Source organism: Arachis ipaensis, chromosome B1 (assembly GCF_059453495.1).
Source record: "Arachis ipaensis isolate K30076 ecotype BB chromosome B1, ASM5945349v1, whole genome shotgun sequence".
Classification (NCBI taxonomy): domain Eukaryota; kingdom Viridiplantae; phylum Streptophyta; class Magnoliopsida; order Fabales; family Fabaceae; genus Arachis; species Arachis ipaensis.
Genome location: NC_142436.1, coordinates 30585995 through 30598883, shown reverse-complemented (window position 1 = coordinate 30598883; position 12889 = coordinate 30585995). Strand labels below are relative to the sequence as shown.

The 12889-nt window shown below is 36.1% G+C and overlaps 1 protein-coding gene across 1 annotated transcript; it reads right to left on the bottom strand.

The window, feature by feature from the left end:
• Positions 1-7528: 7528 nt before the first annotated feature.
• Positions 7529-10933, bottom strand: LOC107628258 (uncharacterized). The gene is made up of 2 exons (XM_016331023.3): positions 10495-10933; positions 7529-9734 (listed from the first exon to the last, which is right to left on the bottom strand). The coding sequence occupies exon 2, from the start codon at positions 9687-9689 to the stop codon at positions 7794-7796; it is 1896 nt and encodes a 631-aa protein (XP_016186509.1). The 5' UTR covers positions 9690-9734; positions 10495-10933; the 3' UTR covers positions 7529-7793.
• Positions 10934-12889: the final 1956 nt, after the last annotated feature.

Here is a 12889-nt window from a genome sequence, read left to right as displayed (position 1 = left end):
CCAGGAGAAGGTGAAAAGGTACTCTCCTTCGTTTATATTCCTCCTGGAGATGCGCAACCGAGACACAATGTCTGGGGTTAGCTACCGAATGTATCAGAATTGGAAATATAACTGAGACACAATGTCCTTCTGGCATGCATCATATTGTATTTGTTTGTAATTGTTTAGGTGTGCATAAGTGTATTTTAGTTTGCCTATCTGATAATCCTGCCTAACTGCTAGTTGTACTACTTGTTCTAATTGTGCTTATTTGTGATTAGTTCGTATTTAATTTATATTTGTGATTGATCCTACTGAACTGAGAAATCTTAAGACAGAGGATAAATATGATGATGCATTTGGAAAAAATGAGGCTAGAGGTAATTGATAGAGCTGAGACTTTAGCAAATTGTCCCTGTTGGAATTAGTTAAGACCCTAAGCTTGAACTTCTATGAAGTTGGAAATTAGGATTGCCTAATGGGTTCATGTTTTCATTTTTAACTTCTATCCCTTGCTATGATGCCTCGTTAAAACCCCCTTTAGGAAATCCTTTCTTGGGAAAAAAACTATGAAGTCGGAAAAAAGAGTACACTAGGGAGCAAGGTGCGCTTTATAGCTATAGTATGTCTTCATATTACCTGCATTCCATGACCTAGGGAGTTCGTTCCCTTGTAGGCCAAACATTTATAGCAACCTTTTCCCAAGACTTCGATAATCTTGTAAGGTCCTTTCCAATTCGCAGCCAATTTTTTTTTTGCCCGACTTCTATACTTCGATGTCATTTTTGATCAATATGAGATTTTTCGTGGCAAAGTTTCTTCTAATAAATTTCTTGTTGCACCTTGTAGAATCCTTTATTTCAATGCTTCCTCCCTTATCCGGGCTTGTTCTTGGATTTCTAGGAGGGGGTCGAGCTCTTCTGTTTGAGTTTGGATATTTTTCACTTTATTGTAGAACCTTACCCTTTGGTTTTCTTCCTTTACTTCTATAGAAATCATAGCTTCTATGCCATAAGCAAGTCAGAACGGAGATTCTCCCATTGTGGAATGGAAAATTGTTCAATTTGCCCATATAACTTGCGCGAGCTCTTCAGCCCATACTCCTTTTGCCTCTTGTAGTCTTCTTTTGAGCCCTACCAATATGACTTTATTCGCAACTTCTACTTGTCCATTGACTTGAGGGTGCTTTACTGATGTTAATTGGTGCTTAATTTTAAGGCTTGCCACGTTGAGTCGGTAAACTGAGTACTAGTGTTCGTAGCGATGGAATATAGAACCCCAAATCGGGTTACAATATTCTTGTAGAAGAATCTCCGACTTCTTTGAGCTGTGACGATTGCCAGAGGTTCTGTCTTAATCCACTTAGAGAAATAATCAATTCCAACTATGAGGAATTTTACCTGCTCGGGTGCTTGAGAAAATGATCTGAGCAGGTCCAAATCCCATTTTGCAAAAGGCCATGGTCAAGTGATACTGATGAGCTTTTCTGGTGGTGCCACATGGAAATTTGCATGCATTTGGCAAGGTGGGCACTTGACGAAGTCGGCCGTTTTCCTCTGCAAGGTCAGCCAAAAGAAGCCATCCCATATCACTTTCTTAACTAGTGACCGTGCTCCTAAGTGATTTTCACAGATGCCACTATGTACTTCTTCTAGGACCTCTTCAATTTTGGAGGTCGGGACGCACTTCAGTAAGGGTGTAGATACTCCTCTTCTATAGAAAATGTTGTGAACCAAAGTATAGTTTTGTGCTTCCCTTATAAGTCTATTTGCTTCCCTTTTTTCTTTAGGGATGATATCAAATTTGAGATATTCAATAATAGAAGTCATCCAACCTAAGTTTAGATTGGAGATAGTCAATGCGTTCGACTTGTCAACTTCCTTGGCCACTGATGGTGTGTGGATAGTTTCCTGGATCAGACTTTTATTGTTTCCCCTGGCTTAATACTAGCTAGTTTGGAGAGGACATCAGCTTGACAATTTAGTTATCGAGTTATGTGTCTGACCTCTGTTCCCTAAAATTGTCGGAGTTTTTCTAGTGTTTTCTCCAAGTACCTCTTCATGTTAGGATCTTTAGCTTGGTAATCCCCATTTATCTAAGAGGTTATCACTTGGGAGTCACTAAACACTGTGACTTTTGATGCTCTGACTTTATTGGCTAGCTTTAAGCCAACAAGCATGGCTTCGTATTCAGCTTGGTTGTTGGAGCCTGGAAACTTAAATTTTAATGAGAGCTCTATTTGAGTTCCTTCTTTATTCTCAAGAATGATTTCTGCCCCACTACCAGCTTTACTTGATGATCCATCCACATATAAATGCCAAGCTGCTGAGCTTCCTTGTTGGACCCGTGTATTCGGCCAAGAAGTTGGCTAGATATTGAGATTTGATTGCTGTCCAAGTTTCATATTTAAGGTCGAACTCGGATAATTTCACAACCCATTGTAGCATCCGACCTGCAATGTTCGTCTTTTGGAGGATATGCTTTATAGATTGGTTAGTTCAGACTTTAATAGTGTGAGCTTGAAAGTAAGATTGGAGTCTTTTGGTAGTTCAGTTTCACCCCTTGTAATGCCTTGCTTGTGAAATAAACAGGTCGCTATCCCTCTTTATCTTCTCAGATCAGGGCTGAAGCTATGGCCTTGTTTGCAACGGCTAAGTATATCACGAGTTCTTCTCCTTCTTCGGGTTGAGTTAGTATTAGTGACTGGATCAAGAATTTTTTGAAGTCTTGAGTTCATTGAAACTGGTGTCCCTTCTTGAATACTGTAAATAATGGTAAGAATTTCAAAGCCGACCCGGCCAAAAATCTAGACAAGGTTGCCAGACTGGCATTTAGCTGTTGGACATTTTTTAAGTAAGTCAGACTTTTTATTTCCATGATGGCCTTACATTTGTCCAAGTTGGTTTTGATGCCTCTCTGAGTGAGCATGAATCCCAGAAACTTCTCAACTTTTACTACAAAGATGTACTTTCTGGGATTTAATCTCAACCCATGCTACCTTATCGTGTTGAACACTTCTGTGAGTTCGGACAGCAGACTGGTTTCTTCCTTGGTCTTTACAAGAATATCTTCTACGTAGAGCTCCATCAACTTTTTGAGATGGGATGAGAATACCTTGTTCATTAACCTTTGATAAGTGGCTCCAGCATTTTTCAACCCAAAAAGCATTACCACATAGTAGTAGTTCACCCTGGGAGTAATGAAAGTAGTCTTCTCTTAATCTGACTTGTACATCAGAATTTGGTTGTATCCCGAATATGCATCCATAAAGGATAAATATTTGTAGCTTGAGGCCGAATCTACCAAAGCGTCAATATTGGAAAGTGGGTATGGGTCCTTGGGACAAGCTTTGATGTTGGTACAATTAATACACATCCTCCACTTCCTATCCTATTTCTTCACGAGCACCATGTTAATGAGCCACAACAGGTATTTTACCTTCCTTATGAATCCGCCTTCCAAAAGTGTTTGGACTTGCTCTTCAACGACTTCTACCCTTTTGGGGCTAAGCTTTCATCATTTCTGTTGAACAGGTCGTGAGCCAGGGTAGACAACAAGCTTGTAGCTCATGAGGTCGGGATGAATTCCATGCATATCGAAAGCTTTTCAGGTAAAGAAGTTGGAATTATTCCGTAGGAGCTTAACGAGTTCTACTTTTAACTGATGTTCTAAATTTTCTCCTATGTTTGTTGTCTTTCCGACCTCATTCCAAATTTGAACTTCCTCAATCTTTCCTTCTGGTTGGGGTCTTAGTTATTCCTGTACTTGGAAACCTCCAAGTTTGATGTTGTTGATCTCTTTCCCTTTCGTATACCTCCTTAGGTTCAAGCTTTTGTTGTAGCATCTTCTTGCTAGTTTTGGTCTCCCCCTTACAGTGGCTATCCCTTCTAGAGTAGGAAAATTCATACAAAGGTGAGGGGTGGAGACTACTGCAGCAAGTCGATTTAGTGTTGTCCAACCTATTAAGGCGTTGTAGGTTGATGCCACATTGATCACTATGTAGTCTATGCTCAAGGTTTTTGATCTTGGGCCTTTCCTAAATTGGTGTAGAGGGAAATAAACCCTAGAGATCAGATCGGTGTGTCTCCCATACCAAAGAGGGTATCTGGGTATGCCTTTAAATACTTTTCTTCCAGGCCCAACTTAACGAAAGTTGGTTTGAACAGGATGTCTACCGAGCTCCCCTGTTCTACCAAAGTTCTGTGGAAGTTTGCATTGGTGAATATCATTGTGATCATGATAGGGTCATCATGTCTGGGTACTACTCATTGGGCATCCTCTTTTGTGAAGGTAATAATGGGGAGGTCGGGGGTCTCAGCATCCTCACCGACCTATTAGACTTCTTTTAAGTGTCTCTTGCGGGAGGATTTTGTTACTCCTCTTTTTATGAATCCTCCGAAAATCATATGGATGTGCCTCTCAGGAGTTCGTGGTGGTTGATCCCAGCGAGCCCTGTCTTCTTCATCTCTTTTTCTTTTGCTCTGATCATCCGACCTGTCTGCTAAATACCTATCCAACCGACCTTTCCTAGCCAATTTCTCGATCACATTTTTTAAGTCATAGCAATCATTGGTGGAATGGCCGTAGATTTTGTGGTATTCGCAGTATTCGGACCGACTTTCATCTTTTTTATTTTTGGTCGGCCTGGGGGTAGAATCTTTTCAGCGTGGCAGATCTCTCTGTAAATGTCAACAAGAAAGTGGAGTGTAGTTGTGATATCTTCGAGTTTTGTCCGAGTTGTATTCTTCTTTATTCTTTGATTTCTTTTCTCTACCTCGAGCTGGATATTGAATGTGTTGTCTTGGCAAAAGGTCTCTCAACCAAGCAGTTTCTTCTATGTTAATGTATTTTTTGGCTCGCTCTTGTACCTCGTACAATGAGGTCGGGTGCCTCTTTGATATGGATTGGGAGAAGGGTCCTTCTCTAAGGCCGTTGACTAGTCCGATGATGACTGCTTTGGTAGGTAGATTCTGAATCTTTAAGCATGCTTTGTTGAATCTTTCAATATAAACTCATAGAGATTCCCCGACTTCTTGTTTCAATCCTAAGAGGCTTGGCGCATGCTTGACCTTATCCTTTTAGATGGAAAATCGAGTAAGGAAGCTTCTGGCCAAATCGTCGAAGCATGTGACCAATCTAGGTGGTAAACTATCAAACCATTTCATGGCTGCTTTAGTTAACGTGGTCAAGAAGACTTTGCAATGAGTTGCATCAGATGTGTCTGCCAAGTACATTCGGCTTTTGAAATTACTCAGATGATGCCTAGGATCGGTGGTTCCTGATAAAGATCCATGTTCAGGCTCTTAGAGATTTTGGGAACTTTAGCCCGTATGATTTCTTCTATGAATGGATCTTCGCCTATCAGAGGCGTTTCTTCTCGGTCAACTTAGATTCTCCTACCCTTAAAGTCAGACTCTAGTTTCAAGAGCCTTTCTTCTAGCTCCCTTCTTCGTCGAACTTCCCTTCTTAGGGCTCTTTCAGATTCTCATTGTCGCTCTAGTTCCTGCTCGAGTTGTTCTAGCCAACCTTGATGTCCGTGGACAAGTCCATAATCTCCGTGGGATCCCTTGGCCTGGATCCTTGGGGTCAATGCACTTCTGAGCTTATCCTATGTCCCTCCGGATTTGAAGTGTGCACATCTCTGGCCGCACCTCTTCCCCTATCGGCTTATAGCGGTATGACTAATGTTCATTCGTAGTTGTGTTATTTTTTCTCTCGGGCTTCCGAATCGGAAGCTATGTGTCCATCTTCTGAGATGTCGTTTGCCATTGTACGGTACTGATTTCTAGGTCTCCAGCAACAACGTCAATGTTCTGAGGGTTACCTGAAAGTGGATTGCATTGGGCTTGGACGTGAGGTCCAAACACCTTTGGATGATTTGTCCGATATCTCTTGCTGCTAGGATGCCGTCGTCCGACATCTTTGTGAAGTTGGGGGATGGTACCTGCAAGGGACTCTGATGCTTAAGTTAGTAAAGGTTTTAACAGGTTTTCAGTAGATTAGGTTCAAATTATACCTGAGGGATAGGGTATTTATAAGTGTAAATATAGAGTCAATAATTAGCAATGGACTAAAAAATCCGGAGTTGAGGATTTTATTGTTTGAATTTGTCCACTGCTAAATTCCACGGTAATAAATTTACCGGCGGATTTTTTGGTAATTCTGCTGGTAAATCTGACGGTTTTCAGCAACTTTCTTATAGTGTCATGTTGTTTGTATTTGATTTGGAAGAGTAGTGGGAGGTTTCAATTGAGATGAATAATCACCTCTAAATAACATAGGTTTTGGTTCAGTGCAGTACATGAAATGACATCATTTTTTGTGGATAAAGAGGGACAAATCAACCCCTGACCATTGCCCGTAGAGAGACAAATTGATCCATACCCATTCTTCATTCGCCAACATATCACTTAACAGTGACTTGGCGTCCACATCAACAACGTTAAGTGTCACGTAGGTCTCTTTCGTTAAATTTGGCGAGGGGAAATGACGGAGGGGTTGCCATGACTCACGGAAGACACGGGCAGGAACTGGGATGGGTTTATTTTTTCGACAGGAATTGTTTTATCCTATTTTAGAATGGACAGTGACCGGATTTGGTGTTTATTCAATTTTGTTATAAATGTGTGTTGTATTAAAAATAACAAAAATGTTATCTGTATATAAAAAATTATTCACTAAATTAGCTATTATGTATGTTTAATATATGTGTTGTTTAATTTATTTTTAATATGTATTTGTATTTCAACATATATTTTATACTAGAAATTGATTTGATTTTTATTATACATAATATAATTATATATAATAATTTATTAATTAATAACAAATTTTTAAATATAACTCAAATTTGTGACAAATTAATTAGATTGAAAAATACGAAAACAATTAAAAAAAAAAACAAATATAAGTTGACTTATAATTTGAGAGTAGCAAAATTACACTCATACTTGTAATACAATAATGATACTTTGTACTTTCAAGATGTAACTAAACTTTGAAGATGAACACTTCCAATCATAATCTTTTTCCCGTCTTTCGACTTTTCTCTAAAATTGACTAGGTAAAACTAACATCTTTTAAATGTTTATATTTTTTTAATTAATTATTTTTGAACTTGAGCTATTTGATTGAGCTATTTTTTTAATTAATTACCAAAAGGACACTGGCATATGTGAACATCTTGTTAAACTATTATATAATTTATTTATCAATCATGTATTTGGTATACTTCTCTCTCTCTCTCCCCCTAATAAGTTGATTGCAATTTTTTCTTTTTTTAATGAATTTACGTTATTTTTTATTTTTTTTCACTTATAAATCCATCACAAAATATTTCAGAGATTTACTTCATCAACTCCAAAAGGACCTATATGTCATACTCTTTCCAATGCAGCATCCTAGTTATGACTTATGAGTATGATTTTCACATGCAGACATTCACATGAAAACATTTTCTGAAAGTAACCACCATTTTATTAACTATCCAAGTTCGTTCTCGTTTTTCTTCTATTTTTGGAGGATGCAATATGCATAAAGAGCACAATAGTTTCAAAGTAAGTTGTAACTATTATTGCTTGCATTTAATACAGTTCAGTTAAACAGGATATAATTTATACAGCTTAAACTATAACGCTAAATATTCATGTTCTAATCCTACGGAACCAAAAACTTTCATATCATAAACCACCTAAAGAACAGCGCATGGCTCAACCAAAAACGAAAGCAGAGGATCAGAAGAAGCAAAGATAACAAACTAATTGTAACTAAAAGAAGAAAGAAAAAGATAAAACTAATTTTATTGCAGTGCATTATCACTCTGCAGTAGCAACATCTCTGTGATTGCTTTCCCCATTGGTGTCCGGCAAAGTTCCCAAATCGACGCGATCAGAACTTCCTTGATCCTCATGCAAGTTGGAATTGCTATCCGCATCAGTGTGTGCAATTTCCTCTTTCTCATTTTGAGAACCTTCATCATCATTTTCGCTTGTCGTCTTGCTCCGATCACTGTTCTCATTCTCGTTTTCGTTCTCATTCTTGTTCTCATTTTCACTCTCATTCTTGTTCTCGTTCAGTTCCGCATTGGATGATGCATCTTTCTCATTTATATCAGCATTTGAGCCATCCTGGTTTGCATCACTGTTGTTCTCTGATTTCAAAGAATCATCCTTGTTTTGATCAGAAGTAGTATCAGAAGAATTGTCTTCGCTAGTGTTTTTGCTCTCGCTCTCATTTTCCACTGCATCTGTCTTGTTTTCTTTGTTTGAGGATTTGTCCTTTTTCTGCTCTGATTTAGTATCAGTGGTAGTGAGTTCCCCTTCTAGGTTTGAATCTTTGTTATCAGATTCTGATGTTTTGGATGATTGAACATTCTCTTGTGCTTCTTCTTGGACAGAATTGGTGTTGGAATTTTCGTTCACAACAGAACTATTGTTAGCACTGTCCTGAAATTCTCCATTTTTTGCATCATTATCAAGAGTTTCTGAGGAAGATTTTGAACTGGAACCGGTCTCATCTGCTGCAGTATCTGAGTTAGCATTTTCGGAATCCGGCAATGATTTTTGCATGCTGGAGTCCTCTACCTTGGAGTCTGAGTTTTCTGATGTTTCGTTATGTTTCTCAGTGATGAAAGATGTGTCAGTCTCATCTGTAGACTCATTCTTGAAGTTATGCTGAACTTCTTGTTGCTCGCCTGATTCCGAAATAGAACTCTTCTGGGAATCATTCTCTGTATTTGCCTCATTCTCGCCATCATTTTCTTGGCTGTCTGTTGTCACAGTGGAATCAGTCACTTCAGTATTTTCGGAGCCACTTTTCTCAGACTCTGACTCAAATTCATTGTTTTCCCTTTTGTCAAATTTTTCTGCCTTGTTAGAAGTTTCATCAAAGACATCTTCTGACTTATGGTCTACAGCACTCGAGGCATTATCTCCAGCATATTGTTGTTCTCTACGCTCCTCCTCTTCTTTCATGCCTCCATCTTGAACCAGATTTTCAGATGAAGTCTCTTCCTGAATCTTATTATCATGCTCTTCTTTCTCGGCTTCAATTTCATTTCTCTCCTCCTTTTCTTTACCATCTTGCTCATTATTCTGCTCAAGTTCATTCACTTCTGTTTCACTCTGGTTGATTGCTTCGTTCCCGTTATCTTCTGTCTCTTCATTCTCCTGTACACCCTTCTCTATAGTTTCTCCACTTTCTTTGTTCTCCTCCGTGTCATTTTTATCATCCTCTCCATGCTCCCTCTCCGTATTGTCCTCCTCCATATTATGCTGCACACTTTCCATGTGAGTCCCGTCGTTTTCAGAACTCTCTTCATTCTCTTTGTCCACTGAATCCTGTCCATTCTCTGAATTCTCTTCACTGCTACTTATCTCATTCTTTTGCATCAGGGCTTCATCTTCCACACCGTTAACATCATCCAGTTTGGTTTGCTCCTCATGCTTGTTTTCTTCCTCCTCGTCATCCTCCTCCTTGTGCCTCGCATCGATCACTGAAGTTTCCTCCACACGAGGACGGGGATCCTTCCTCCCTAATTTCAAATCACTATTGATTTTCGGGTTTTCGCCTTTGGATCCTTTATTCTCATGGGAATGTTTGATTTGGTAAACCAACCAGATACAAATGCCAAGCAAGAGGATTAGTTGTAGAGCATGCTTCACCTTGAAGCCTTTCGATCTTTGATTCCTCCGAGGAGATAATCTGAACATGCCGAATTTCTCAGTCTCCAAATTTTTCACTTCTTTAAAATATACCTGTCCATATGAAGATTAACTTCTATTAGAGACTCCGCAATACAAAACTAGTGGCCTGCTCAAGATAACTGATAACAAACAAATGAATAAAAAAACAAAAGAAAAAGAAAAAAACTGAAAAACTGAAAACTGAAAAATGCATATCCAAAATGGTTTGATCAAGATACTAATGTCTATTGCTATTTTCCTATATAAAGCAGTTGTAGAAGAAAAACAGTGTTGATCACAATTCATATTTCTCATTAGCACCCAACTCAAACTGCTTATATATTTCCAATTAAACAACAGATTAAATTCCACTAAATCATAAATTTAAATACTATAGTTATAATTTTTAAGACCAAAGAAATTAAATCACTAGACACAAAGTGCCTATAATACTCTACACATTATTAAAGTTATAATAAAATCAAGATCATATTTACACCCTACTTATTAATAAGCAACAGAACAAGTATCTAGATAGTATTCAGTATACAAGAATAATACAAATTCATATTATAGTAATTCTGAATCAAACAAACAACACGGAATACGGGTGTTCCCTTATACAAACCCAGATCAAGGCATGGCCAGAACATAAATAATCAAATACTGAAACAGAGCATGTTCAAGGAAAATTCACACACATCAAACACAGATCCAGGCTTAAATCCTAAACAACTCAATTAAACAAGCAATTCAACTACCCCTAAAATTGAAGAGAAGTTTCCAGAAACAAAAAAGAAAAGAAAGCAATTGCATCAATAACATCACATACCCGTATCAAATTGTACCCACAGGTTGTGCAAGATACTCAAAATTCACAACGAAGAAATGTCTTTTTCTGCAGTGGTGATGAAAGGTAACAATTTTCTCTCTCAAAATGGACAATGCTCACAACGTACAACACGTGATCTTGATTAATCTGCAATACTGAGAAATATGGGAAGGATATGACAATAATAATAACAAAAAAAAAAAAAAAACTGTGAATGGATAGAAGTTACAGAAACTGGGTTTAGTGAGAAATAGTTGTGGATCTGAATATCCTTTTTCCGATGAAGAATATATATGGGAACAAGCAGAACTACAGAAGTAAGAATAATTTTACTGAAAATTTTTCTGGCACCACTCGGTTTATTTATGGCATGTGATTGTGCTTTGTGAACAGATCTCAAGCACTATTAATTTGATGTGTTCTTTTCTTTAGCTGTTTTGTCAATTTAGCTATTATTATTATTATTATTATTATTATTATTATTAGTGGTGATAGGTATTAATAGATAATAATATATTTATAATAATTTTTTATAAATTAAATATGTATAATAATGATAAGACTTTAATTTTGATACAATATAAAAAATTTTGTGCATTTTTTCTAACTAGATTTATGAATTTAAATAATATTTTAAACAGTATATTTAAAAATTAATTATTTTACTGATGAAATAATATAATTATCTATATAAAATTCTTTTAATTTTTACGTTAAAATATATAAAAAAATCTATTTATAAATATAACAATATTTTGACTAAGAAACTTTTAATTCAAATTTTTGAAATAATAATATTTTACATTATATATAATAAAAGATATTTTACGAAAAAAACTCAAGTGATCAAACAATTCGTATTCCAATATTGTATAAACCTATTATTATTATTATTATTATTATTATTATTATTATTATCTTTTTCGAACTTATTCTAGTTAGAAGAAATAGGGAAAATGGTAAAAGCAAAAACAACCTGGTGTGAGCGAGAAACGTTGAGGCGCAACGTGGAACGGTGGAAGGAGTAGACTATCATTTTCTATTTTAAAAAATTTAATTGGTGACAAAATGACTTACAAAATAAAGAAATGATAATTAATTTTTTAAAAGTAATCTTAATTTAAAAAAAATTATAATTCTCTTTGGCATTCGTGTAAAAATGAATTAAAAAATAAATTTACTGAAGAGATGAAAATATCTATTTTCTAAATACTAAATAAGTCTTACAAAAATCATATTTTATCAAATTATAATTATTTTAAATAATAGTTTAACTTGGGAGAAGAAATCAATAGATATCGCCATCAATTCTTGGATCAAGACAAAAACGTGGCGCCCCGTAAATCTCATTCGTTGATGGTGTCGGTTAAGTTATATTGCCGTTCGATGGATCAAACCGTCCCCTAAACCCTTGCTTAACGAAAGCCAGAGAAGAAAACCGTACTTGGAAAAATGGAGGGAAAAAATTGTATACAACCAGTCAACCACTAGCGTCTCAACTCTCAACTCAGTCTGCTCCTAAAAATGGATTTTTTTTTTAATTCGGCTAGAAAATTAATAGGTATATATACAATATGTATAATGGATTGTTTATTTAGTCTAATATGAATTAAAAATCAAAATTACTCATATTTATCCTAATTCCAAAAGTGCTGTTCATTTTTGTGATAACCACCTATTAGAATACCATAATTAGGAAATAAAATTAGGAAAATATCAAAGAGTATTAGAAAAAAAATCGATGTAATTTATTAGGATATTATTCCATAACGAGTGTATTCTTAGCGTATTGTTGGTCTATATATTGGTAAGCAAGGTAGAAAAAATCGAGATTTTACGTGAAATCGAAAAAGTAAATAAAAAACGTAAAACGTAAAATCTTAACAAGATTTAAATCGTAAAATCGTCAGACTTAGTACAAATTTCGTAAAATCGATAAATTCATTTAAAATCGTAATATCGAAAGATTTTAAGAGTTAAATCGATATTCTAGCTACTATGTTGGTAAGAACATTGTAATCACAGATGAAAAATATGAATAATAAAAATAATACTTTTCTAAATAATTCTTCGTTTTTTTTTTTCTTAAACTCTTTGTACCATGGTAACATGGTATCAGAGCAGAATTAGGTTCTAGGATTCAAAATTCTGACGAATTCACATTACAAATTGCAAATATGCCATGCAATAGTTTTGGCATGCGATCATCACAAACCAATTCTAACAATTTGTCAATTAGTTTTAAACTAAACGGATATAATTATTCATTATGGGCAACTCTGATGGAAAAAGCAATTGGTGGAAGAAGAAAGAAGAAACACACCAAAGAAAACTGCTTTAAGATTGTGGGTTACTCAGATTGGTAGAAAAACAATTCCAAGTCATCAAAAAATTA

Coding starts and splice junctions, on each gene's coding strand:
- LOC107628258 (XM_016331023.3), bottom strand. CDS start 9,689: ATGTTCAGATTATCTCCTCGGAGGAATCAAAGATCGAAAGGCTTCAAG.